This window comes from Plutella xylostella, chromosome 25 (genome assembly GCF_932276165.1).
Source record: "Plutella xylostella chromosome 25, ilPluXylo3.1, whole genome shotgun sequence".
In the NCBI taxonomy this organism is placed as follows: domain Eukaryota; kingdom Metazoa; phylum Arthropoda; class Insecta; order Lepidoptera; family Plutellidae; genus Plutella; species Plutella xylostella.
Window position 1 is genome coordinate 723,496 of NC_064005.1, and position 26,839 is coordinate 750,334.

Consider the following 26,839-nt stretch of genomic DNA (forward strand, 5'->3'; position numbering starts at 1 on the left):
TAAATAAATAAATAATAATTAAGTACTTAATAGTTTTTTTTTTTAAGTCTATCTATCTCGTTATTCCCACGACCCACAGATATTACCTATATCATTGTAAAATCTAGATTTAATGTCTTAAGTATATCAGAACATAATCAGAACTAAATTTGTTTCTGTTCGCCGTCGACAAATTTTTTATACAACAAATGTCGTTTGATATTCTATTCTATTCTCATAGGGGGTGAAGTTCCTGAACGTGGCTCTCTCGAGTGGAACCTTTGTACATATCCCCTTGATTTCAGCTCAGCCAGCCTAGCTACCGAGTAAACTGGAGTAGCAGGCCTGGGTGTTGTAATAGCTGAGGTCGTTTGATATATTATATCCTCTTACTTATGAATGTACCTAATTATAAAAATAGGTAATAGCGGAAATGCATTGTCGTTTAAACCAGAAATAGGCAAAATTTAATCGATGGCATCACTGGATTCGATCACAGCGATGTCGCCACCGGAACAGATAAGATTGTGGCACTATAGTAATTTATACCAATGCCATAGATTTTTTATCAAAGCTAGAAATAAACATGACAGATAGTGTCTGCAAAGCAGTCTGCCCACATTGCCCCGGTTCGACTAAGCTTTATGTAGTTCCACGTGGCTTAAACGTACATATCAGTCGCCTACATAAGAGCTTATTAACACAGTCACAACAAACTCCCCTCAACGATTCCCCTTCTCTCATACATTTACGTATTCTAAAAGAAAATGTCAGAGTGCTGAAACATGTTCCTAAGGGTGCTAGAAGTCTCGCAGCAGGTAAATTATCGCATATAATCGAGAGATGCATTCAAAATAATGATACCGAGGACTGGTATCAGCTTCTTACATTTTCCTACTCATCTCTTAAAATCCCTTCGTCCGAAGACCGAAACCGTTCACTTACCTCTAAAGTAAAGGAAAACATCTCAAACGGAGAAACGGACACGTCGCCTTCCCCTAGCGCAACATACAGGCCGCGAATTAGCGACCAGCGTCCATTTTACAAGGCTGTAGAATCCAAAGTGCACGATGGTGATCTTAGCGGTGCGGTTCGTATCCTGTTCTCGGACGGCTCTCTGGCCCCAAACAACGATGACATCTTATCGGCTCTGCGACTGAAACACCCATCTCCAAGTCGAGGGTTGGACTTCCCCCCGAGCCAAACCAAACCAACGAACACCTGATGGTGGATGTTCCTGACGTAGCACAGGCCATTGCAACGTTCCACAACGGCTCAGCCGCTGGGTTGGATGGTCTTAGGCCGGAGCACCTAAAAGAGTTGACATCCGGTGGTGCTGGTGATGGTGGAGTCAGGCTTCTGCGCTCCCTTACCAAATTGGCCAACTTTATGCTCAAGGGCGTAGTGAACAGGGAGGTATGCCCATACCTTTACGGTGCATCACTTTGCGCACTGCTAAAGAAAGATGGAGGTATCCGCCCCATTGCCATTGGTAGTGTTCTTCGACGTTTGGTGGCTAAACTTTGTTGCCGGTCAGTCAGGGATGACATGTCTGCCTTGTTACAGCCGAAGCAACTGGGTTTTGGAGTGCCAATGGGTTGTGAGGCGGCAATCCACGCCACCAGATGTTTTGCAATGACAAATCGTAACCCGGACAATATTATAGTCAAAGTTGACTTATGCAATGCATTTAACATGGTCGAGAGGGACACCATCCTGACTAAGGTCAGAGATAGAGCCCCATCTCTGTACCCATTTCTCCACCAGTGCTATTGGAAGCCATCCAATTTATTCTTCGGTGACAATCTGTTGGAGTCTCAAGTGGGCGCACAGCAAGGCGATCCCCTGGGTCCATTAATCTTTAGCTTGGCCATACAGGATGTTGTAGCCTCCCTGAGCTCTCCGCTCAATGTCTGGTATCTCGATGATGGCACTATTGGGGGCAGTCCGGAAATGGTTACTGAGGACCTCAAAAAATTAATAGATGGTCTGAGGGAGATGGGCCTTCAGGTCAACTCTAATAAATGCGAGTTGTTTTTCTGTTCAGAACAACCTTCACAAGCAGTTTTGGACGAGCTTTGTATCATGCTACCGGGCATCAGGGTACTAAGCAAGTCCAATTTCAGGCTTTTAGGCGCACCAATTTTTCCCGAAGGTATTCCGGAAATGTTATCGGAAAAAGTCAAATCACTTTTGACAGCTAAACAGCACCTTATAGTGCCACAAACTTATCTGTTCCGGTGAGAGCGAACTAAATTGGTCCATACCTCATTACTTACTAAATGAATTTCATATTGACATAGATTATATGGACCAATTTAGTTCGCTCTCACCGGAACAGATAAGTTTGTGGCACTTTAAGAACTTGTCAGCACATGTTTCTCTGACAATCCTCCGCAGCTGCCTATCTATACCAAAACTCACTTATACTCTGCGCACTGCCCCAGTTTGGCTTTACAAGGACGATTCACTTCTCTATGATAATGCTTTGAGAGAAATATTACAGGAAATATTGAATATAGAAATGTCTTGGCCACAGTGGTGCCAGGCTGCGTTACCCATTAGACTTGGTGGTTTAGGCATTCGTCGCTTGCAGGACACCGAGCTTCCCGCATTCCTGGCCTCATCGCATGGGGCATCGGAACTCGTCACTAATATTCTTAACATTGATGGTGATGGGTTTCGTATCCCTTTCGTTGATGAGGCTTTGGATTCGTGGCGGGCTCGGTACCCTGGGAGTGACCTACCTGAAAAGCCAATGTTCCAGCGAAGCTGGGACGATGTGGCATCTAGAGCAAGTCTGGACCGGCTTATGGACGAGAGCAACGGCGCAGAGCTGGCACGCTTGCGAGCGGTCTCCAAGCCTGAGGCGGGTATTTGGCTACATGCTATGCCCTCTCCACAACTGGGAACCCTCTTAGATAACGATTCTTTGCGTGTGGCTGTCGGTCTGAGGCTAGGCTGCAAAATCTGCGAGGCCCATATATGTCGGTGTGGCGCACAGGTCGATGCACAAGGACGACACGGTCTCCATTGCGTCCGGAGTGCGGGAAGGCTGTCGCGGCATCACGCCATCAATGATATCATCCGGAGAGCCTTAGTTTCGGCAAATATCCCGTCCATATTAGAGCCCCCGGGGCTTAGCAGAAACGACGGGAAAAGGCCAGATGGCCTCACATTGATCCCTTGGGAGAAGGGGCGCTGCTTGCTGTGGGATGCTACATGTGTTTGCACTTTTGCACCTTCACATGTAGCATCCACCATTGCAACTCCTGGGGCCGCAGCAGAACTAGCAGCCAAACAGAAAATAGCCAAATATAGCGGCCTCATGGAAAATTATATCTTTGTGCCCGTGGCTCTGGAAACTACGGGAATCTGGGGTCATGACGGCAAAACATTTATCAAAAGCCTAGGCCGTCGCATGAGGGACTGCGGGCTAGACATCCGCTCTGGAGCGTTTCTGATGCAGAGGATCTCTCTGGCTGTACAGCGAGGCAACGCTGCCAGCGCCTTAGGGACCTTTGCGTCGGATGCGTTCCGGAGCGAAGACACATAGTTTTATTTATTTTTTAACCGACTTCGAAAAAGGAGGAGGTTCTCAATTCGTCTGTATGTATGTTTTTTTTTTTTTTTTATGTATGTTCATCGATTACTCAGCCATTTATGGACCGATTTTGAAAATTCTTTTTTTGATGTATTGGGTTGAGCTCAGGGGTGGTCCCATTTTTTTTTCAGAATTTTATTCCACCCCCAAGGGTGGGTAAAGGGGTAAAAACAGGGGTATAAATTTCCATTTTGGGCACTTATCAACCGATTCTTATGAAATTTATAACGTAAATATTGTTATTATAACAAAAAGATATGATGGTGACCTTGAGCTGATCTGATGATGGAAACGGAAGGCAGTCAAGGGAACTCCTCAACGGTATATAGCAACTACCTCGTGTTTGGGCTCGAATGATTCGTATTAACGAGTAGGACATATTGGTATCATTTGCATCTTACTTTTGATTGATAATTATTGCAAATAAACTAAAAATAACAAAATAAAATAATAATTTTAAAAAAATTAAAAACCGACTTCAAAAAACCACTAAAACGTAAGAAATAATTTAAGGTTTAGACCAATCCTAGGTCACAGTATAAATATACCTAAGCAGGTACTGTTCTTTTTTGAAGTTGGTGCCATATTTCTTCAGATTAACTACTTTGTCACTGCACCAACATCAAAAAAGAACAGTACCTGCTTAGGTATATTTATACTGTGACCTAGGATTGGTCTAAACCTTAAATTATTTCTTACGTTTTAGTGGTTTTTTGAAGTCGGTTTTTAATTTTTTTATTATTTATTTTATTATTTTTTTTCTTCTTTTTTTTGTTTATAGTTAGGCTAGGTACCTTTAGTCATAATTTTTCTTAAGTCTAGAATAAGTTATTTAGATTGTATTGTGTACATAGATATTTACAGTTTGATTAGATGTTGTCTTGACGTGAATAAAACAAAATTTTGAACGCACCGTGTTTGCCAGCGTGCTGTCTCGCTTACTCAAATAGTGCACGATATCTTCTCTCTCTTTCTTAAATCATTTTCACAATGGCACCCGCGTCGATTTGTTTGTGTTGAATACGTGACATCAAATTTAATTCAATTTGTGCATCTAAACTGCTAAAACTATTGACTACTCAAAACTCTCACAATGGGAGTACCAGCCTTCTTTCGTTGGCTCAGCCGAAAATATCCAAGCGTCATTGTAGAATGTATTGAACAGAGGGTCAGTTTATAACCTACAAGTTTTGCTTGAAACCTATTAGAAGCCTATATTTTCCTAAAATTCAGCATTTTCGCACCTTCTGAATCATTTTTCATTTCAGCCAGTCGACGTGGATGGCCAGCAGGTGCCCGTGGATTCCTCTTTACCGAATCCAAATGGGGTAGAATTTGATAATTTATATTTGGACATGAATGGTATTATCCACCCCTGCACGCATCCTGAGGACAAGCCGGCTCCCAAGGATGAGGACGAGATGATGATTGCCATCTTCGAGTGCATCGACCGCCTGTTCAGGATCGTGAGGCCGAGGAAACTGCTCTACATGGCCATTGATGGAGTGGTAATGGATTTTTTGTCAAGAAGAATGAATAATATACTTTTTGAATACATCACCTCGAAAGTAGTATTAAACCATAGATAATTTGCATAAGAGGTCAAGATGTTCACAGCCACATTAAGTATTTGAAATGCGACTTTCAATTATGAACTAACACTAAAGTTTGCATACATTTCTAGGCACCGAGGGCAAAGATGAACCAGCAGCGCTCCCGTCGTTTCCGTGCCTCCAAGGAGACCCAGGAGAAGATTGACGAGATTGCCCGCATCAGGTCCGAGCTGCAGGCCAAGGGTGCCTACCTGCCCCCCGAGAAGCCTAAAGAGGCTCACTTCGACTCCAACTGCATTACTCCCGGGACTCCGTTCATGGACCGACTTAGCAAATGCTTGCATTACTATATTCATGATAGGTATGAAGACTCTTTATTAATTACTAGTTTCCCGCCCATTGTTAAGTAAGAGGATTCAACAACATTTATTGATGATTGACATAGTTTACTATCCACTGCTGAACATAGACCATACACAAGGAGTACAAAAAGGGAAAACCTAGTTGGTAGGATCACAATTCACAACTGGCTACATTTCCTAAGGTCTTTAGTCCAGCAGGCTAAAGAATTAAAACACCACCTATGCAATTAATACCTTAATAGACAAATAAAGAGCACAATAAAATAAACAATTGTATTCCCAAATAAAAATCCTAACCTATGAAATTACAGACTCAACAATGACCCTGGCTGGAAGGGTGTGAAGGTGATCCTATCGGACGCCAACGTGCCCGGCGAGGGCGAGCACAAGATCATGGATTATATCCGCAGGCAGAGAGGTAATACTCTAACTGGTTCATGATTACTTTGTAGGGGGTACATGCTCCAATGATATCCAATCTAAATTATGTATGGGACAATATAGGGAAAATAAAATCACTATATCCACCAGACAGATGTTCTTATTTGATAATATTTTGTACTTTAAGAGTTCTTTGTAATCTATGTAAATTGAGAGAGCCACGTAGGTACAGGAACTTCGCCTCCTCTCAGAATAAAATAGAATCTATGGAAATAGCTTTGATCTCAGCTTTTTAGATATGCACAAAGATTATATTCAAATGAACCAGAATAAAACTAACAAAAGAATAAAGGTACCGAAGTGTGTACATATTCATAGCTATGACTATACTTACCTAAAGCAGGTTTCCCTCAGGGCTCAGTCTTAGTTCCACTTCTTTTCTTCATCTACATCTTTTGTTTTTTTCTCGCCAGCGCAACCGGACCACGACCCGAACACGCAGCACGTGCTGTGCGGCGCCGACGCGGACCTCATCATGCTGGGGCTGGCGACCCACGAGCCCAACTTCACCATCATTAGGGAGGAGTTTAAGCCGAACAAGCCAAGGCCTTGCGATGTTTGTGGGCAACTGGGTAAGTTATTTTATATTATTATGCGATAAAAATCGGCTATTGGTGGATACAGGGATATCTTCCCTCCGTCCGGGAGGGATCCGTCTTCGGTCTTCCTCATCCACCCAGTACTGGCTACCTACTTATATCTTTTACATGTGCGCCAAGCATCGCCACAACATTTCATCGATCTTGCTCATATACCTAACGATTATTGGCCTCTTACTTACATCTTTTGATTTTTTTAAATGTTTCTTTTATTCATAAAGTATGGAAAATGCCATGAAGACAAAATGAGCTTGCCCCATATTTTTCGTCACCATTTAAATCAAAATCCCCTCGATCCACAGGCCATGAGATGAAGGAATGCACCGGCACAACCCCTGAAGACAACATGGCCAAAGACCCCAACATGGCCTTCGGAAACCAAGACAGCTTTATCTTCGTTCGCCTGAGCGTCCTCAGAGAATACCTTGAGAGGGAACTACAGATGCCCAACTTACCTTTCCCCTATGACTTCGAGAGGGCGCTGGACGACTGGGTGTTCATGTGTTTCTTCGTCGGCAATGACTTCCTGCCGCATCTGCCCAGTCTGGAGATCAGGGAGGGAGCCGTGGATCGATTGGTCAATCTGTATAAGAAGTGCGTTTATAAGACGCGGGTGAGTTTTTGTATTATAGCTTTTCTTTTCAATTGTATTTTTTATATTGCATATATCCTTCTCATTATGGTTTATTTGTCAACCAGTCATTCGTTCATTAGGCCAGTTGATCGTAGTGAACTATATTTCTTACTTAACTCTGCCGATTTATCTATTTCGATTCAATCGATTTCTGTAACTTACTATAGTTAGTAGATTGCATAATGATTGCATAGGTTAAAACAGGATTACAGTCAATCACGCTAGGCGTCCCTACTATATTCAGTTATTTATTAATTGCAGAGCAGCATGCTTATTGCTTCCTGTCCAATTTTCCTTCTCTCTGTATCTTTATAATGGCATCTAGCACTCTGTAATTTTCTATGTAACCTCTTGATGATGTAACTTTGTTCCCCTTAGGGCTGGCTTACGGACTCTGGTGATGTGAACCTGGAGCGCGTGCAGGTGATCATGTCGGAGCTGGGGCTGGCTGAGGACGAGATCTTCAAGCGGAGGCAGCAGAACGAGATCAACTTTAAGGTAGCTTTGGGGTTGCGACTGGTGTCGACTTTTACTGACACACAAAAAACAAACAATAACAAAAACTGATCATCAAATTTTTGAACGGGTTGCATACTTTGTATGGTTTTATCATTTTTTGGGAGGTGGCTTGGATTCGTTCATATTTGTAACTGTTAGAAATTGACAATATTTTTTCTTTCGCCGACTAACTTAAAATTCTATCTTTTGGTAATTAATTGTTAATAGTTTATTCAAATATATTTTCAGAACCGCGAGAAAGCTAAGAAGCGGCGGGAACAGCAGCAGCGGCCCAACTTCAACCTTCTAGAGAGGACGCAGTTCGCCCCCACGGTGAGATTATACAAATATTTCTTAAAAAGTTTTCCCGTGGGAATTCCGGGATAAAGTAGCCTATGTTCTTTCCCAGGGTCTAGACCGTATGTATACCAAATTTCATTCAAATCCGTTCAGTAGTTTTGGCGTGAAAGAGTAACAGACAGACAGACAGACACAGTTACTTTCGCATTTATAATATTAGTTAGGATAAGTATTTAAACAATTAGCAAAAACCACCGTATATTTGTCAGCGATGAGCTATCAACTTGACTGAGCAACGATTCTATTTTATTCTGCGGAATTCGAACTCGCATCTGTGGCGTCAGAAGAGGGCGCTCACCCGATAGACCTACCACCGCTCCTTATTCCTACTAGGATAAATGTAAAAAGGCATCGCCCAGACCGATATATTTAGTTACTTTCGCTCTCCCAGCGCCGCATCAGCATGTCTGTACAACCTACCTAAAATGATTTTCCTAGCTTGTGTACCTACATAATCTTCAAGGTGTAGTAGGTATTTCATTTGCTACATTATTTTCTCTGTATTTCCAGCCGATCGGCCAGGGTCCGCAAACAGTGCAGAACGCCCGGCAAGAAGCCGCCAACATTCGTCTAGCTGGCATGAACAGAGACTCGGCGCCGGTAAGTTGCTTTCTTCTTCAAAGGGAAGTTAGAGTAACTTTTCTGTCCCACAATAGACAAAACAAGGGGAAAAGGCTTGTAGAGATTAAATTTTATGAGATTGTAAGATAGCCAATATCAGCAGCAAAATATTATACCTCAAGTCAATTTGAAGAATATAGTTTCACTCATTGAGCAATATGTAAAGACGGACAGAAGGAAATTTCAAAATCAGATGGCGCTGATGCTTGCATGCAAATGCAAATGACGGCCAACTACCACCAGTAACATTTGATGGGGTTTCTTTGAGTTACTGTAACAATGTTAAAAACCTGGGTCTTCACATTCAGAATAACCTGTCATGGGAATTGCAAGTTTCAGAAGTTAGTCGCAAGATCTATGCTTCGATGCATGGACTAAAACGACTGCAGAATTTCTTGCCGTACTCGACCAAAGTTACGCTAGTCAACTCCTTGTTGCTCCCTATTATTGACTACGCAGATGTGTGCTACCCTGATCTCACCGAAGAGCTACTTGATAAACTCGACCGTCTACTCAACTTATGCATTCTCTATATTTTTGGCCTGCGTAAGTATGATCACGTCTCCACATTTCGGAATCAACTCAAGTGGCTCAATATCCGTCATCGAAGGAATGCTCATATTGTTTCCCTAGTCTATGGTATAGTGTATAATCCTAATGCCCCTTCTTACTTAACAGAACGCTTCTCATTCTTCGACTTTACTGACCGTCCTCAACGGTCAAGTAGAAATATGCTCTTTCGAACCCCAGAGCATAATGCGGCAGGGTATTCGGATTCTTTCACCGTGTCAGCGGTTCGCTTGTGGAACCAGTTACCATTGCATATAAGGCAATCGCAGTCCATTGAAACTTTTAAGTCTAAGGTTCGTCTGTACTACCTCCAGAAACAGAACAATCAGCTTAACTGATATAATACACATGTTTTGTTGTAAGTAGTATGTAAGTGTGACGATGATATTATTATATATATAAAATATCATTTTAGTTAAGTATAGTATGTATTGTATACGTATGTAACTTATAGGTATATATTTATTATACATGTATTATATACAAGTAAGTATATTCCCCTTCGGCCGCGTTCGATACCAGAGGTTCGTAACCAGTTGCGATTAAAAACTTATTTGTACTTGTACGAAACCAGTTACGAATAAATACTTTTTTGTACTCATTCGAAACCGCGATTGTCCTTTCGTAACTGGTGACGAGCAAAGAATTTGTATGCCTCGTACGATACTAGTTTCAAACAAGGGATCATTTTATAAGATATTATTTCACCGTAACGAGAATACTACTTAAATAAATAAAAAAATGATGACGACCGAATGGCGTAGTGGTTAGTGACCCTGACTACTGAGCCGATGGTCCCGGGTTCGATTCCCGGCTGGGGCAGAAATTTGTTTAAACACAGATATTTGTTCTCGGGTCTTGGATGTGCCCGTAAAATGCCAATAGGCCCGCCCCCTATTACATTGGGACTAACATAACACTCTGGCGAAAAGTGGGTGCAGCAATGCACCTCTGCCTACCCCGCAAGGGAGTACATTAGTACAAGGCGTGAGTGCGTGTGTGTGTGTAAATAAAAAAATATAATTATAAACAAACAAAAAACCCGACTGCACGCTAAAAAGATAAAACAAGCCCTAATGTTAATGGAAAGTATCGCAGGCGGGGACCAGCAGAGGGTTCACCATTTAGCTGAATGTTACTTACATAGGTACATACATTGTGTGGCGGTCAAGTTGGTCCCCGCCTGCGATACTTTCCATTAACATTAGGGCTTATAGGTATTTTAACAAAATTATCTTTCCTCTCAGTCTTTCGCACTACCTATAACTTTCTCCACAACAGCCAAGGTTAGCTGGAAGAGAATGCTATTAGCATTAAGTTCGCCTATGTACATAAATTTACTATTGTGCAATAAAGTATTTAATAATATAATAATAATAATAATGTTTTAGTTCAAGCTGATAGATGGCACTAAAATTATTTTCTTTTCTAACCACTCTTTAGCACTTGAATTCATTTTGGTTCATATAATGATTATGCTTTTTACATTTGCAAAGGTTCGGAAATGTTTTTTTTTTATCTTATTTACTAGACCACTAGGCTAGCGTGGTGGACTAATCCCTTCCTTCATTGGAAGAAGACCCGTGCCCCAGCAGTAGGGATGTGATGGGTTGTCATCATATCTTATTCCAACCATTATACTTTCCCAGGACAACTCCAACAACCGCAAGCGCTCGGCCGGGGCGGCCGGGCTGGACGAAGAAGAAGATGAGCAGAAGCACGACGAGGTGCGGCTGTGGGAGGACGGCTTCAAGGAGAGATACTACGAGAGCAAGTTCGAGGTGTCCCAGGATAACCTCGAGTTCAGGTATATTTAGTAAAAAAGATAAATATTTACACATAGTGTAAAAATAGTTTGATCCATACATTCTGCGGATGTCGCTTCAGCGCCATCTGTTGATTAAAATCGGTACTACGCCCATGGTTGCAAGCGCTTGGAGTGTAAGTTGCGGAAGACTACCGACAGATGGCAGTAAATCGAAAAATTCACAAATTTTCGCAAGCGGAGACGTTCTGTCATCTACCGTCTGTCAGTAGTTTGACTCATCGCCCGCTAGAGGCACGGGTGTGCATAGACGGTAGTAGAGCCTGGATAAAGAAGAAGACGAGCAGAAGCACGACGAGGTGCGCCTGTGGGAGGACGGCTTCAAGGAGAGATACTACGAGAGCAAGTTCGAGGTGTCACAGGACAACCTCGAGTTCAGGTATATTTAGAAAAAAATATTAATATTCAACCATAGTTTAATTTGCTGAGTTTTTCACTTCAGCTCCATCTGTTGATTAAAATCGGTACTTCGTGGCTAGGATATAGGACGCCACATGTATACAGTAATAAAGCCCATGCTTACAAGCACTTGGAGTGCAAGTTACCGAAGACTACCGACAGATAGCACTAAATCGAAGAATGATAGATTCACAAATTTTCGGAAACTGATATATTATGTTTGTATATTAATCTGGAACATGTTGAGCTGGTGCCGTTTTGACACTCGGGCCAGCAACCTTTGTTTGTTCTGGATTTTATTATATTTTCTGTATTTTATGTTGTGTCTTTTCTGTTTCAGTGTGTCAAATAAATGTTTCTTTCTATATTTTATCTAACCTCCCAGATACCGAGTAGCCCTCCAATACGTGCGCGGGCTGTGCTGGGTGCTGCGCTACTACTACCAGGGCTGCGCCAGCTGGAAGTGGTACTTCCCGTACCCCCCGCACCCCCGGGGCTCCCCCGAGTGTCTTATACTTTGTCCTCGGCCTTCCTCATCCATCTTATAATCGGCCTTCGTTGTCTATATAGCCACTACTGGCTATCTGACGTCGTTGGTCTAGCAAAGCTCGCTACGTATGTCTGTTTTGGTTTCTGTAGTTATCGACACTTCGGCAGTTGTGGGCGCTTTTAATTCTGGTTGCATATTTTAAGAACTATACCTTAGATCTCTGACGAATTTCCTCTTGCGATTCTATACTTAGAGCTCTATCTAACATAGTTCTTTTTTAAGCAGCGTTGTATTTTGTGTTATGATTTTTTGTATCGCTCTGCTATTTGGCCAGTTTTCCGGGTCGAATTTTTCAGTGCAAACATGCAGAAATATCCTGAGCATAGCGCTTTCCTTAGCACACAGAGTGTGCATCTTCTTCGGATATTTTAGTATTAGCGTCTTTAATTAGCTGGTATATCCTTCCTAATCATCCCCCTTCTCCCCCCAGGTACCGAGTGGCCCTGCAGTACGTGCGCGGGCTGTGCTGGGTGCTGCGCTACTACTACCAGGGCTGCGCCAGCTGGAAGTGGTACTTCCCGTACCACTACGCGCCGTTCGCGTCCGACTTTGTGAATATTGGCGGTTTAGCTACGGCCTTCGAGACTGGGACTGAGCCTGTGAGTGCTATTTTTTATAATTATATAGTTCTGTTATTATAATGAATAAATAAAGTAGATGTTTGTAGTAACCCAAGTCTAGGAAAAAACTACTGCTCTGAAGTCTTTAAAATGACTGTGTGTAATCTTAGTTAGTATTAGTTTACGTCCGGCATCCGTGCTCACGTTGACGACGGAATGGCGTAGTGGTTAGTGACCCTGACTACTGAGCCGAAGGTCCCGGGTTCGATTCCCGGCTGGGGCAGATATTTGTTTAAACACAGATCTTTCTCAGTTCTCGGGTCTTGGGTGTTCATATTTATATTTAGTATCTATCTATCTATGTATTTGTGTAGATATATCAGCTGTCCGACACCCATAACACAGGTTCTGCCTAGCTTGGGGTCGGATGGCCGTGTGTGAGATGTCCCCACATATTTATTTATTATTTATTTATTTACGTTATGTTAAGAGTCAGGCAAATAACACCGCTTTTCTCTGTCGACATTACAAACGTAAAGGCGGTGCTGTAATTATACATATTTATTTTACAATAATGTATTTGGACTTTTTATTTGGGCACGTTGCGTCTGTCTGACCGAAGCAACGACGCCGAGTTTGCATCCTCCACGAATACATTCCATAGTTCACCAACACAAAAACAGATGGTGCTGTCGCTTACGCCCGTACCCGCTTTCAAACTTCAAACAGACACAATATACATTTGGTAGTTCAGAAAACCCCCCGAGAGATGGCGTTAAAACGTATTTTTTCAGTTGAATTATTCTAACGCCCGGTACGGCTTTCTAACTACGAACGCAGCGTACATTTGGTTGTCCGAACAATCCGATAGATGGCGCTAAAACGCATTTTTTCACTTGAATTATTTTTATTCGTATATTGTAAGTTTTTGTTAGTGAATTAAGTCTGAAATGTGTGTGTTTGTTTCAGTTCCGTCCGCTGGAGCAGCTGATGGGCGTGTTCCCGGCCGCCAGCTCCACGCACGTGCCCAAGCCCTGGGCCAAGCTCATGAGCGATCCCGTAAGTTCCATATTATATTATTGTAACGCGCGCCTTTCCCTTAAAATAATAACGCCGGTCAAACCACAGAATACACGCGTGACAGCTACACATTCCCGGCCGCTTTATGAAGGTCTATGGTTTTTTTTCACTTATTATGTCACCTCGAACCTAATTTTTGCCTGATTTTTGTAAAACCTTTGCTGTGAACTAAAAACTGTTTAAGTTATTAAAAGATTGTGTGTAAATGTTATACCGTTTTAGTTTCAACAGTCTTTTAATCAATTGAAGTTCACAGCGATACAAGTTTCACATACAACAATAAGACAACGAGATTGAGTGAAAAAAACCAGAGAGATTATAGAGCGGGTAGAAAAGTCGAGTTGTCAAAAATATTAAAATTAGCGTCTGTGGTTGTCGCGGCACAGAGCGCGGCGGGTTATTGTTCTGAGGGAAAGGCGCGCTTTACATTATTTATTAGTTTTTCCACTATATACAAGATTTTATGTAACATCTATCTTAGCGATAAGGCCACCTATTGGGCATTTTTCTAGTCTTTAAGTATGTTTTTGTATGTCTGATTTATGTGGTGTCCAATTAAGTAATACTCTATTGTATTTTATTATTATTATCCTTAGTTCTCGCCGATCATCGACTTCTACCCCACGGACTTCAAGATCGACCTGAACGGCAAGAAGTTCGCGTGGCAGGGGGTGGCGCTGCTGCCGTTTGTCGAGGAAAATAGGCTGTTTAAGGCTCTCGAGCCGTATTATGGCGAGCTGACTGCTGCTGAGAGTGAGTTTTATTCTAGTACCTATAGTTGTAAACGTGAAAGTTTGTTTGTTACTCTTTCAAAAAACTACTGCAGGAAGCTGATAACCTGGATATTTAAGTTATTTTATATTATATAAACTTCTTAGGCAAAGCGGAGCTCGTGGGCCACAACTAGTTTATGTAACGATACAAACTTCAGAATGATGCGAAAATGATGAATAGTTAGTTATGAAAGCATGATTACTCATGATGTCTCGCCCTGTCATATGCTATTCATACACATGTCAATTCACCTTCCTAAACTATAGTTCGGCTGCCATTTTCACATTCTTTCTGTAACGCGCTGTACCTACCAACGTTATTAATGGCATAAACGTTCCTAAAAATGGCTAAATTACTACCACGACAGTACTTGCTTCAAAGGTAGATTTTTAGTACCTACAACTTCAGTTTTTGACCGAATTTTCTCCCCCAGGACAACGCAACATCCGCGGCAACGACCGTCTCTACGTCGACCCTTCCAACCCGGCGTACCAGTTCCTACTAGGCCTGTACTCGGGGGCGGGCGGCGAGCTGCGGGGGCGGGCGGGCGGCGAGCAGCAGTACCCGCTGCGGAGCGAGGGCGTGCGCGGGCAGCTCATGCTGGCCAGCGAGAATGTACCTGTCAATGGGTAAGATGGGTATTGAGAGGTTGAATGTGAAATAAGATTGAGTGAAAATGCGTATGCTCACTAATTCTGCTAGCCTAAGATGTGCATGTCAAGACGTGGCAAAAGTTCGCCATCGCATAGCAAGCCCGAGGCCGCACGATGCAAAACTTGTGTCACGTCTTGCGCCCGTGCTAGCACTTCTGGAATGGATAGTCCAGCTCACCGTTGTACTCACGTGATAGGTTGCAAGCCGTACATATTTCCGTTTTGAAATAAGTAGGTACTAAAGTTGGGTTTCCTTTATTGTGTAGTTACAATTTTATCAAAATCTCAATTTAAATTACATCATCAACAGAATTAGTTCAGCAATCCTAAACTGTAATTTTATTAACGCTAACCCCTCTTCCCACAGACAACTCAACTCCCCAGTCGTCGGGCTGCCCCCAGTGCTCGGCAACCAAGTTGTCTGCGTGCGCTTCGTGGATCCCGAGTACCCTGAGGACTTCATCTTCCCGGCGCGGCGGCTGCCCGGGGCTACGGAGCCACTGCGAGTGTTGAAGCCAGGGGATCTGAGCCAGCAGGGGAACAGGAACTGGAGGCCGCAGATTGGTAAGTTAAGTTAGGAATAGCATTATGAGCCCATACACTAAACTGCGAGAAAGCGAGAAATGCAGGACGTTACGCTCTCTCCTATGGAGCATATGATAGTAGCTGGGAAAACTGGATGCAGTAAGGCGCATTTGTTATGAGGTAATTAGTCAGAAACCTAGAGTTAATGACGTGGCTCCGTAAATCTGCAACGTTTATAGCGTGCGTTCTTATAGCGTGCAGTGGTCATTTGGTAGATGAGTGGTCGACTGATCCACTGATCATGAACAGTAAAGTAGCGTGCATCCAGTAGAACGAAGACCTTATTTAACTGGTAGTGATTGGTCTGGAGTACCCTGAGGATTTCATCTTCCCGGGCGGCGCGGAGATTGCCCGGGGCTACGGAACCACTCCGCGTGTTGAAGCCAGGTGATCTCAGCCAGCAGGGGAACAGGAACTGGAGGCCGCAAATTGGTGAGTTACCATGATCATTGTGGTCCCAAAACTCCGAGTCGGGGCGGATAAACTGACTTCATGCTCTTTCTTATGGAGCATATGATAGTGGCTGGATAAACTGGACGCAGGAAGGCTAAAGGATCGCACTAGTAAAGAGGCAATTTGTCAGAAACCTAGGGTTACTTAAGTAGGTCCTTAAACCTGCAACGTTTATAGCAGTGCGCTGGTCATTTCTGGAAAAAGTCAAACAAACAAGCGGCAAACGTAGCATCCATTAGATCGAGGACCTTAGACAGCTGGTAGTGGCTGATCCGGAGTACCCTAAGGACTTCATCTTCCCGGCGCGGCGGCTGCCCGGGGCTACCGAGCCACTACGTGTGTTGAAGCCGGGGGATTTGAGTCAGCAGGGGAACAGGCACTGGAGACCGCAGATTGGTGAGTTACCGTGATGGGCAATAGTCGTCCACTGCCGGACGTGTGCCTGTTAGAATGCCCTTACATCCTCGGTCTTCCTCATCCAACCATAATTGGCAACTTGTCTACTATCTTCAGTCCAGTCACACTATTGCCGGCCTCCATCTGTATATGAGCGTTCTCTTGATTTAACTGTTTACGAAAGGTGATTTAAACCGGGACGAACGCAGTAGGTGATTAGTTTGATTACGTCACGTATGCATGTGTGTATTAATGTATCTGCTTTAAGCTGAAAGAAAAAAACCGATCACAGCACAGGTAGATTACAAAAAAGATATGTCAAAGAAAAAAATAGTCTACGAATAAAACTCTACGGTTTTTTGGCGCTTAGAATACTAACCAATCCCCATCTCCCACAGGCATGGTTCCCTCCAACACGCTGGCGTCTCTAGAAGCGGCTGGACATCGCATGCTGGGCCACCATCTGCCTCGCGACCGCTCCTACTCGCACGTGCCGCCGCCGCAGCAGCACCAGAACCAACATAGTAAGTACCCTTTTCTACTATCAGCTGAGGATATACTGATATCCATAGGTAAACGTGTCAGGTAATGATACGATATGAAAATAGCTTCCGTTAAAGAAGGGTGCGCTCTATGTTCCGTATGTCATCGTCTGAAAGCAGCATAGTAAGTATCCTTTATAGTCTTTATACTATCAGTGGAACATATCAGAAGCCAGAGAAAGTGTCTTGCCAAGGCTTGTTGAAGAAGAGACATAGGACAATGTATTGAGACAATGCGAAAATGGCGGCCGTTAAAAAAGAATACGTATGTCATCGTCTGTATCACAAAAGTACACTTCTATGGCTTTCTATATAAATTGTAGATACTACGGTCCGTTTTTTACGATGCGTGCGATACTTATGGTGCTGAAAAAGGTTTCAATGGATAGACTAGGTTAAGATTAGAGCGCGAGCGTGAGTCTGTCGGCCGCTATCATATTGTTCCACTGAGGCTGGTGGCCTGGAGCCTCCAACACCCTGGCGTCTCTAGAGGCGGCGGGGCACCGCATGCTGGGCCACCAGCTGCCTCGCGACCGCTCCTACTCACACGTGCCGCCGCCGCAGCAGCACCAGAACCAACATAGTAAGTATTCTTTATTTATACTATCAGCTGAGGATATACTGATATCCATAGGTAAACGTGTCAGGTAATGACAGGTTATGAAAATAGCTTCCGTTAAAGAAGAGTGCGCTCTATGTTCCGTATGTTATCGTCTGTAACACAAAAGTACACTTCTATGGCTTTCTATAATAAATAACAGATACTACGGTCCGGTTTATACTATGCGTGCGATACTTACGGTGCTGAAAAAGGTTTCAATGGATAGACTGCGCTAAGATGAGAGCGTGAGTCCGTCGGCCGTTGTCATATTTGCTCTCTGAGACTGTTGGCATGGTGCCGTCTTATACCCTGACAGCACCAGCATAGTGAGTACATACAGTCGTATGATGACGTAGATGTATTACAGTCTAGTTGGAATGCGCTCTGCATTCCGTATGTCATCGGCATCGTCTGTAATTGCAAAAAATCGGACGAATTGTATGACTTTTTTTGCAATAAATAATACTGTAATCCAATCACGATGTCGTAAAGAGTTAGTAGACTGATATATTAGACCGAGAGTGCATGACACTCTACTGACTGAGTCCGGTGATGTGTATTCCAGAGGTAAAAAAGGTTAAATACACTTTAGATCAGGATACCTTTTGCTCAGCGTCTGGGTAACACCACTTAGGTAAGTATATCAAAATAGATATAAGTACTACATCTATGAAATAAGTGCCCTTCGAATCAGCAAATATTTAATAATTATTTTAAAATTGACGTCTGTCGACAAAATCGCTGCGAAGAAATAAAAATATGCAATGGAAAAATAGGGGCCGTGGCAGTCACGTGACTCCATGGCTAACGACGCAGCCTACAGTCATGTGTCACTGATTATGATGTGAAAATAAACAAATTACTGCACTATGGGGTGATTTTAGCCCTGTTTGACCTGGGAATTCGTATGTGATCTGAAGGAATATGGTATTGATACATAAAAAATAATAATTAAAAAAAATAAAAAACCGACTTCAAATATTACTAAAAAGTAAGAAATAATTAATAATAGCAGGAACTATTCTTTTAATTATTATTTTATTTTATTGTTTTTAGTTTATTTGCAATTATAAATTGTCACTCAAAAGTAATATGAAAATGATACCATTACGTCCTACTAGTCAATTCGAATCATTCAAGCCTAAGAACGAGGTAGTTGCTATATACCGTTGAAGAGTTCCCTTGACTGTCTTCCGTTTCCATCATCAGATAAGGTCAAGGTCACCATCATATTTTTTAGTTATAAGAACTATATTTACGTTCTAAATTTCATTAGAATCGGTTAATAGGTACCCAAAATCGAAATTCATACAGTGTTTTACCCCTTTACCCACCCTTGGGGGTGAAACAAAATTCTGAAAAAAAAATGGGACCACCTGGGAGCTCAACCCAATACATCAAAAAAATAATTTTCAAAATCGGTCCATAAACAGCGGAGTAATCGGTGAACATACATAAAAAAAAAGATCCCGACGAATTGAGTACCTCCTCCTTTTTTTGAAGTCGGTTAAAAAGAAGCACAATGTATTGATAAAGTCCCTTCCATTAATTGAAACTCAAAGTATTGATAAAGACCCGTCCATTAATTGAAACCTGTCCGTTGATTCAAATACACTTTTTATTCTTCAGTAGCCGGACATGGGCAAGGCAGAACAGTTTCTGTAATCGGTATTGGACAATCCAACAAAGATATCCTTAATTCGCTCGCTAAATACCATGTTTACACAAAACAACGTAATTACATGCTTTCAAAACTCAAAGCGATAGCCGATAAATTAAAAAAAAACACTGGCTGAACAGACGACAATCTAAGCCATTTAGCCCAAAGAAAACAAATTTAGACACGGATGCCAATAGACACGGTGAAAGAAACCCATTATTCCGTTCGGAATTCAAATTGGCCTCCAGACATTGACGTGTAATAGCGCGCGAAAGCAAACAGGAAGCGCGGGGGGCGCCATTGTCCGGGCAGTGTTGCCAACTACGAAAATAATAATTATCGAAGGGTGTACGGGACAATGGACAGGGATTGTTTAGAGATCCTTCGGTGAATGCGGAGTAAGTTGGAGAGGATTGACTTAACGTCTTATTAAAGAGTTGCTGAATTGGTTTGCTGATGATTAAGAACCAGTGATTCATATATATTTTTCTGTATATTATATTCATTGTGTTTTTATTCCAAATGTTACCTTACCTGTTTTTCCCCCGAAAGCCTAATTTTAGAGTCTTCTTTTATGACATTACGAGTCAGTACTATCCGTACAAATCTCTTATCTTCTACATAACATGTAACAGGAAAACTTCGCCAAAATTTTACGGAACCCCACCTAAACACCAAAAATGTGTCCCCTCATTTTTTTCAACCGATCGACTCGAGCACTTCCCATTATCCGCCGGAGAGGATTAAAAGATACTGTCTTTATCGATTTTTTCTCACTTTTTTTTTCACCCTTTATGGCCAGGTGGCCGTCGAGGTGTTTTAATACGTATTTACGCAACATTTTTACTGCAAATCCGATCAAGATCAAATCTTATCTGGAGTTATCTTCTTAAATCTGCGCGCAAAAAAGGTTAAATACACTTTTGGGTTACTATACTTTTTGCTGAGCGTCTGTCTTCTTCGGCTGGGTACTTCCGGGTTTCGAAGTTATTCTTGTGATGGCCGCGGGTTCAAGTGCATAATATAAGCCTCTGTATAGAATCTGAGTGCACATTTTTTAGGTAAAAAAATTATTTGAAAGACTATTTTTATTTTTATAGTGCGTATAAAATTATAACTATAGTTTTGACCCAGGCAGATTCAACTACTAATATCGCGTATTATTAAATAAGAAAAACGATCAAATAAATATAAAGTTAAACAACTCAAAACAAATCTATTTCTTTCAACATAAAAATCACGACATCCCGAGCAATCAAACATTTCCTCCACCAGTCACCAGTTAATTGCTCTATAATTAAATAAACAATGCGGTACCTGTCACCGTTATTCCCTTCCGCTTAAAGTTCATAGTGCACTGGCAATCAGTTGCAAGTTGACTTGACAAATCCGCCAGGGGTCGCCACGTGCCGGTATTAGGCAAATTATATTTTCAACTAGTAAAAACCCGGGGTTTTAATTGAACCACGCTCGCACGCATTGATTGGCGTGTGCGGGGCGCGGAGTGCGCCGACAGAATTAATAACGATTGTTTTAGAACACAGAGCACTAGGGTCATTAGAAACCAATTTATTTTGACGAGTCTCTTTTCTAAATACCTGATGAAAGTCAATTTCCAGAACGAAAGAATCAAGTTTTATACTACACAAGATACTATTTGAGATAGATTAAACCTTTAGGTACTTCATTTCATCATTTACTTTCAATTAAAATTAAAAACCTAACGCATTTAAAAATAATTTGAAAAGATATTATTTCACGACCTTAGGTTGGTAGAAATTTATAGGTAGGTAGTTAGTATTTATTTATTTTAGTATATCTATTTATAATATATATTATTAATTGTGTAAATATATATTTATTATATATAATATGTATATATGATTCTAAAATATGTACCTACTTTATGTGTAAATATTAGAAAATAGGTTTTGTTAGATACTTTTGTATACAACAATAAATTTAGTTATTAAGAGTTTAGCCACTTGTGTCCTTACCTCCAGGGTTGACTGGAAGAGATCGCGTTGAGGCGATAAGTCCGCCCTTGTATACTAGTCTAGTTTAATTCTCTCCATTTTTTTTACTGTTATACCTATGTATATTGTATACAATAAAGTGTTTAAATAAATAAATAAATAAAATTAAACATTACTTATTCATTGTTGTTCCATAAAATATGGTCGTCTTAATCAATGATTGAATTTGCTCCCAGTACAACACATACTATTATTATCACATCACGCGTCATCAAAATTCGGCAGCGCTGCACGATGTGCTTAAGCATTAATTAGCCAAAAAAGGAAATAAGTAAAGCCGTGAAATGTGTATAAAAGTCAGGTCTCCCAGCGGAGCCTCGCCGCCACTTGGGCACGCGCCGCGTCTAATTATTGTACGGATGGAAACTGCTTTTTGTCACAAGACTACCTTTGTCTTTGCCGTGCCACAGTGTTGCGCGGTGGCGACGATGCGTGACGATTTGTAACATTAGATTCAAATGAAAAATTTGTTTAAGTATTAAAACTCATGCAATACATTTTACAAATATAATTGTGTTTACATTAATTCACCTTTTACTGGTATACTACTGATTGAATTAGTGTTATAGCTTGTAGGACTGAAAAAGAGGGCGATCCTACTCATACAATATTGTAGTCTTTGAACCTTCCGTGTTCATTCGAGCACATTCCATATCTATGTAAATTTTGGAATGAAATATATTTATTTCTTGTCTTATTTAAAGAATATAGTGAGATCTGCATATTATTTGGTAAATTGGTAGTTTCTTAACACAATACCATGACTGAATAATAGCTACACCCCCATAAGCCATGACTTGAATATAGCATATTTTCTGATTACATTAATGCTGTGTCAGTCTAGTCTAATCTCACGGTATATTGTTGCGAAATAATGACAGTTGAGCTCAAGATGGCGGTTGGAGTAATTATTTTTGGCGCCCAACGTGGGGCTTGTAAAAAATGCTGAGAAATCAAGGGGACGAAACAAATTAAAGAGCGTTGTGATTAATTTCATTGTCTGTGGAAAATTCTGTCCACAAGATATGTGTACTTAGGTAATTAATAAGCAGTCATAAAAAATACCTACGCAATGAAAAATTCAAACATCTTCCATAAAATATGATTCCGTTTTTTTATGTTTTTGCACGTACATAATTTTATTAAGTATACGTAACATTTACATCGAAACACCGAGCTTATTCCGCGAACTTGTATAGGTATATTAGGCGGGGCCGTAATTTTGGCGCCCACCGTGGAGCGCGCCTCTCAAACTCTTTCAGTTGCTTTCAGCCGATGAATGTCTCGTTGGCGCCCATTATGTCTGTAGTTTGAACTTCAACACCTTACCCTTCTTGTTTTCACCGCTCCGGTTAAAGCGTTATTTATGTGTGGAGTTATGGAGTCTTTATTATGTGGGTGTTTATTTATATTTTAATATACGTTACAGTTTTATTTTTGTAGTAATTGTTTTATAAATATAAATTGTTCATCTCAATTCTTAACGCATATCAGTTCATCTCATTAGTTATACCCTTGTTATTTACACACACGTTACATACGTGTTCGTATCAATTTTAAAGGGATTATTAACAACTATATTATATTTTTTTATACATGTTCTCTGCACAATCGCAATAAACTGCACATGCAAAGCTTCATTCAGGGCATCGAAAATTACAACGGGAGGCGTCAAGTAGGTAACGACTCGTCGCCATTAGCAGGCATTGTGCGAGGAATGGCGCCCAGCGTGGGGCTGACGCTTAGCGTGTTGTGTGTAGGTGTTTCACAAAACGTCAAAAAATCTTTAATTAAGTGGTTTATCTCATTGACAAAAAATAATGAGGTGGCTGCTATCGCCTTCAAGCTTATCGTGAGTAGGTTTGTATTAAATAATACGAAAGCTACCAAAAATTATATTATAAAAAAATCATATAAAAATGAACAGGATATTTTTAGACCACCTTTAAAAGCTTTCTGGCGTCTTTGTTATATTCAATCTGTAAGCGTCGGCGTCGCGCCCGGCGATGTGGCCGGAAACTCCAAAGAGGACAGAAAGAGAAATCTTAATATCCACCAAGAATTAATATCACTTTAAATTTCGCACTTTATGCGAATTAGGTACAAGTTATACCTAGAATTCTCATTATTCTTGTCTCATTCTCACTTATCTTATTTACCAAGTGTGATATTTGATATATTTACCTACCAACTTAAGTGACGAAAAAAGCCCTCAATTAGAACTGGCACTTAAATCACCACACCCTCTAAGCTAGGATCAAAATATCCATTTACATATCGACTTATAACCTCCAAATGGAAGTGGATATCAATGAGCGAGAGTTTGGAAATCCTTTCGTGTACACACTGGTGAGTGCTTGCGACTGTGGCGCCCTCTGGATTATAGACCTATAGACGCAAAGAGAACGATTAAACACTTGTGCGAAACCTTTCATATTGTATCGCGAGAGTTAAAGAGAAACTTGAAAGAGAGAAATGGCAAATGGGATAGAAATCCCCGTACTTTATTCGCTAAGTCTGCGGCGATTCAGCTTTGACTCAGTACAATAAATAGCTTATGCTGTTAGGGCAACATAAAGTCATGTATTCATCTAGCATTAACAATATGAAACGTCAAAAAACTACTCTACTAAGTCGAATCGCAACATCGTTGCTGTCGAAATTGTATTTGACGAATCACACGACAGAAACTCTACCTCTATATCTACAGAAGATCAGATCAAAGCCAAAGTTAATGCGCAATGAGACGCAGAAAGCGTATGACAAGTGTGGATGCCAGGTTTTATTGCGGACCCCTAAAAGGAATTCTTCTTTCGCGTAAACTCTCTGCAACGCTACATAGCGTTATAAGCGGAGCGCGGATTTACACAGGTTTTAGACGTTCAAGTGTCGCAATATGCTTGCCTGTCTGTGTTTTAAGTGCTCCTGTACCTACTAGGTTTCTATGTGTTTATCGTTAAACATACTCGTATGGTCAATGTATACGTATATAGGTACAGATAGGAACAACAAATTCGTTCCTTTAAAACATAAACTGTACTACCACTTAAAAAAACTTTAAACACGTGTTTAAAACGAAATTTGACAGATTTTGTAGGCGTTTGACAGCGCTAAACACCTGTTAAATACTGTCTAAGTTGTTGTGGTAACTCCCTAAGTACCCATTATCGGCTCATTAGGTCAAATAAGTATAAGTATATCTCACACAAGCATACAATATCAATAATTAATGGATGATCATTTATGATGATGAATATTGACGACCGAATGGCGTAGTGGTTAGTGGCCCTGACTGCTATGCCGAAGGTTCCGGGTTCGATTCCCGGCTGGGGCAGATATTTGTTTAAAGACAGATATTTGTACTCGGGTCTTGGGTGTTGATATTTATATTTAGTATCTATCTATCTATGTATTTGTGTAGATATATCAGCTGTCCGACACCCATAACACAGGTTCTGCCTAGCTTGGGGTCGGATGGCCGTGTGTGAGATGTCCCCACATATTTATTTATTTATTAAAAAAAAAAAAAAAAATAATATTGTACTTATACTCTTTTGGGGTTGACTACCTCATCGTCATTATCACTAAATATTAAATTAATATAGCGCGTTTGCCAAATTGTAAACCTATTGTTGTGCGATCTTATTAAACTACGGTCATTTTAATACACTCACGGGCAAAGAAACAGTTCCACTTACAAAATTCCGACACTAAATGGCCTTTATTTTTTAATACATTTAATAGGAAATTCGAACAAATTTTTTACGTTTTTAACCGACTTCGAAAAAGGAGGAGGTTCTCAATTCGTCTGTATGTATGTTTTTTTTTTTTTTTTATGTATGTTCATCGATTACTCAGCCATTTATGGACCGATTTTGAAAATTCTTTTTTTGATGTATTGGGTTGAGCTCAGGGGTGGTCCCATTTTTTTTTCAGAATTTTATTCCACCCCCAAGGGTGGGTAAAGGGGTAAAAACAGGGGTATAAATTTCCATTTTGGGCACTTATCAACCGATTCTTATGAAATTTATAACGTAAATATTGTTATTATAACAAAAAGATATGATGGTGACCTTGAGCTGATCTGATGATGGAAACGGAAGGCAGTCAAGGGAACTCCTCAACGGTATATAGCAACTACCTCGTGTTTGGGCTCGAATGATTCGTATTAACGAGTAGGACATATTGGTATCATTTGCATCTTACTTTTGATTGATAATTATTGCAAATAAACTAAAAATAACAAAATAAAATAATAATTTTAAAAAAATTAAAAACCGACTTCAAAAAACCACTAAAACGTAAGAAATAATTTAAGGTTTAGACCAATCCTAGGTCACAGTATAAATATACCTAAGCAGGTACTGTTCTTTTTTGAAGTTGGTGCCATATTTCTTCAGATTAACTACTTTGTCACTGCACCAACATCAAAAAAGAACAGTACCTGCTTAGGTATATTTATACTGTGACCTAGGATTGGTCTAAACCTTAAATTATTTCTTACGTTTTAGTGGTTTTTTGAAGTCGGTTTTTAATTTTTTTAAAATTATTATTTTATTTTTTAGTTGGTAATATTCTGCTCAGCTATTAAATGTACTTCAATATTGCAGACGGCGTTATTAAGCTAGCCTTTTCCGTTTAGGAATAACTTGATGATTTTCTGATTGGAACTTTTTCATTGCCCGTGAGTGTATAAAAGTGCTGCTAGCAATTTACTCTAACCGGCCACAATTGTTGCAGATCGCGATCGGTCTCAAAGCTACGGACCCCAGCGAAGCGGGTACGTCCCCTACCAGAACCAGAGGCATCAAGGTGACCAGGGCTACAACCAAGGCAACCAAGGATACAACCAAGGCAACCAAGGATACAACCAAGGCCGCCAAGGCTACAACCAGGGAGGTCAAAGCTATAACCAAGGGGGTCACGGCTATAATCAAGGAGGTCAAAGTTATAACCGAGGTGGCCAAGACAACAGAGGTAGCCAAGACAACAGAGGGTCAAGGCATAACCAGGGAGGCTTCAGACACCAGTCTCCTAACGACAGGAACCAAGGATACAGGAATAACCAAGGATACAGCAGCAACGGTAGCCACGGGTATAGCAGTCAGGGTGGCAGCAGGTGGCGTTGATATGTTTGTAAATAGAATGGCAGATGAAGAAATTTGTGTAAATTTTGAAGCAAGAATGTTTTGCAGCAAGAATGGAATGAGAGAAGTATGCAATTACATGAACGTGACAATGATTTAATGACGATTCGTCTGTGGCAGTTCTAAGATGATCAAATATGGTAGGATAAATAATTTTTAGATAATTATAATTGGAACGTCTTGTACCTGGTTGGCAAACAATTGACGGTATTCTCACGTTTGATAACATGATGCTTTGTAAAAACGTAGATCCTTCTGTCTGGTGAGTAAAGTTGATTTTCCCTTGAAAACCAACAAATGACAAAGAAAATGTATGGATTTGTCAGCTGTCATGGGATTTATACTATATTTTAAAAA

The 26,839-nt window shown here is 40.9% G+C and overlaps 1 protein-coding gene across 4 annotated transcripts; it reads left to right on the forward strand.

Annotated features, from left to right (window-relative positions):
* Positions 1-4,550: 4,550 nt before the first annotated feature.
* LOC105381915 (5'-3' exoribonuclease 2 homolog) lies at positions 4,551-26,839 on the forward strand. Of its 4 annotated transcripts, XM_048630229.1 has the most exons (19): positions 4,551-4,751; positions 4,852-5,091; positions 5,268-5,497; positions 5,810-5,916; positions 6,353-6,511; positions 6,841-7,151; positions 7,551-7,670; positions 7,920-8,003; positions 8,541-8,630; positions 10,871-10,928; positions 11,326-11,425; positions 12,426-12,594; positions 13,525-13,614; positions 14,232-14,388; positions 14,843-15,038; positions 15,430-15,626; positions 16,895-16,903; positions 17,505-17,621; positions 26,076-26,839. In XM_048630229.1, the coding sequence occupies exons 1-19, from the start codon at positions 4,677-4,679 to the stop codon at positions 26,462-26,464; spliced, it is 2,898 nt and encodes a 965-aa protein (XP_048486186.1). In that variant the 5' UTR covers positions 4,551-4,676; the 3' UTR covers positions 26,465-26,839. The 4 variants fall into 4 exon arrangements, with proteins under 4 accessions (XP_048486186.1, XP_048486187.1, XP_048486185.1 ...); XM_048630230.1 differs by lacking the exon at positions 11,326-11,425 and having other exon boundaries at positions 10,871-11,028; positions 16,895-16,929; positions 17,531-17,621; XM_048630228.1 differs by lacking the exon at positions 11,326-11,425 and having other exon boundaries at positions 10,871-11,028.

Bases quoted from the DNA above. Each gene is read 5' to 3' on its own strand.
- LOC105381915 (XM_048630227.1), top strand. From the start codon at position 4,677: ATGGGAGTACCAGCCTTCTTTCGTTGGCTCAGCCGAAAATATCCAAGC. The intron at 8,004-8,540 runs GTGAGATTATAC...CTGTATTTCCAG, and splicing joins GGACGCAGTTCGCCCCCACG to CCGATCGGCCAGGGTCCGCA. The intron at 15,627-16,894 runs GTAAGTTAAGTT...CATCTCCCACAG, and splicing joins GAACTGGAGGCCGCAGATTG to GCATGGTTCCCTCCAACACG.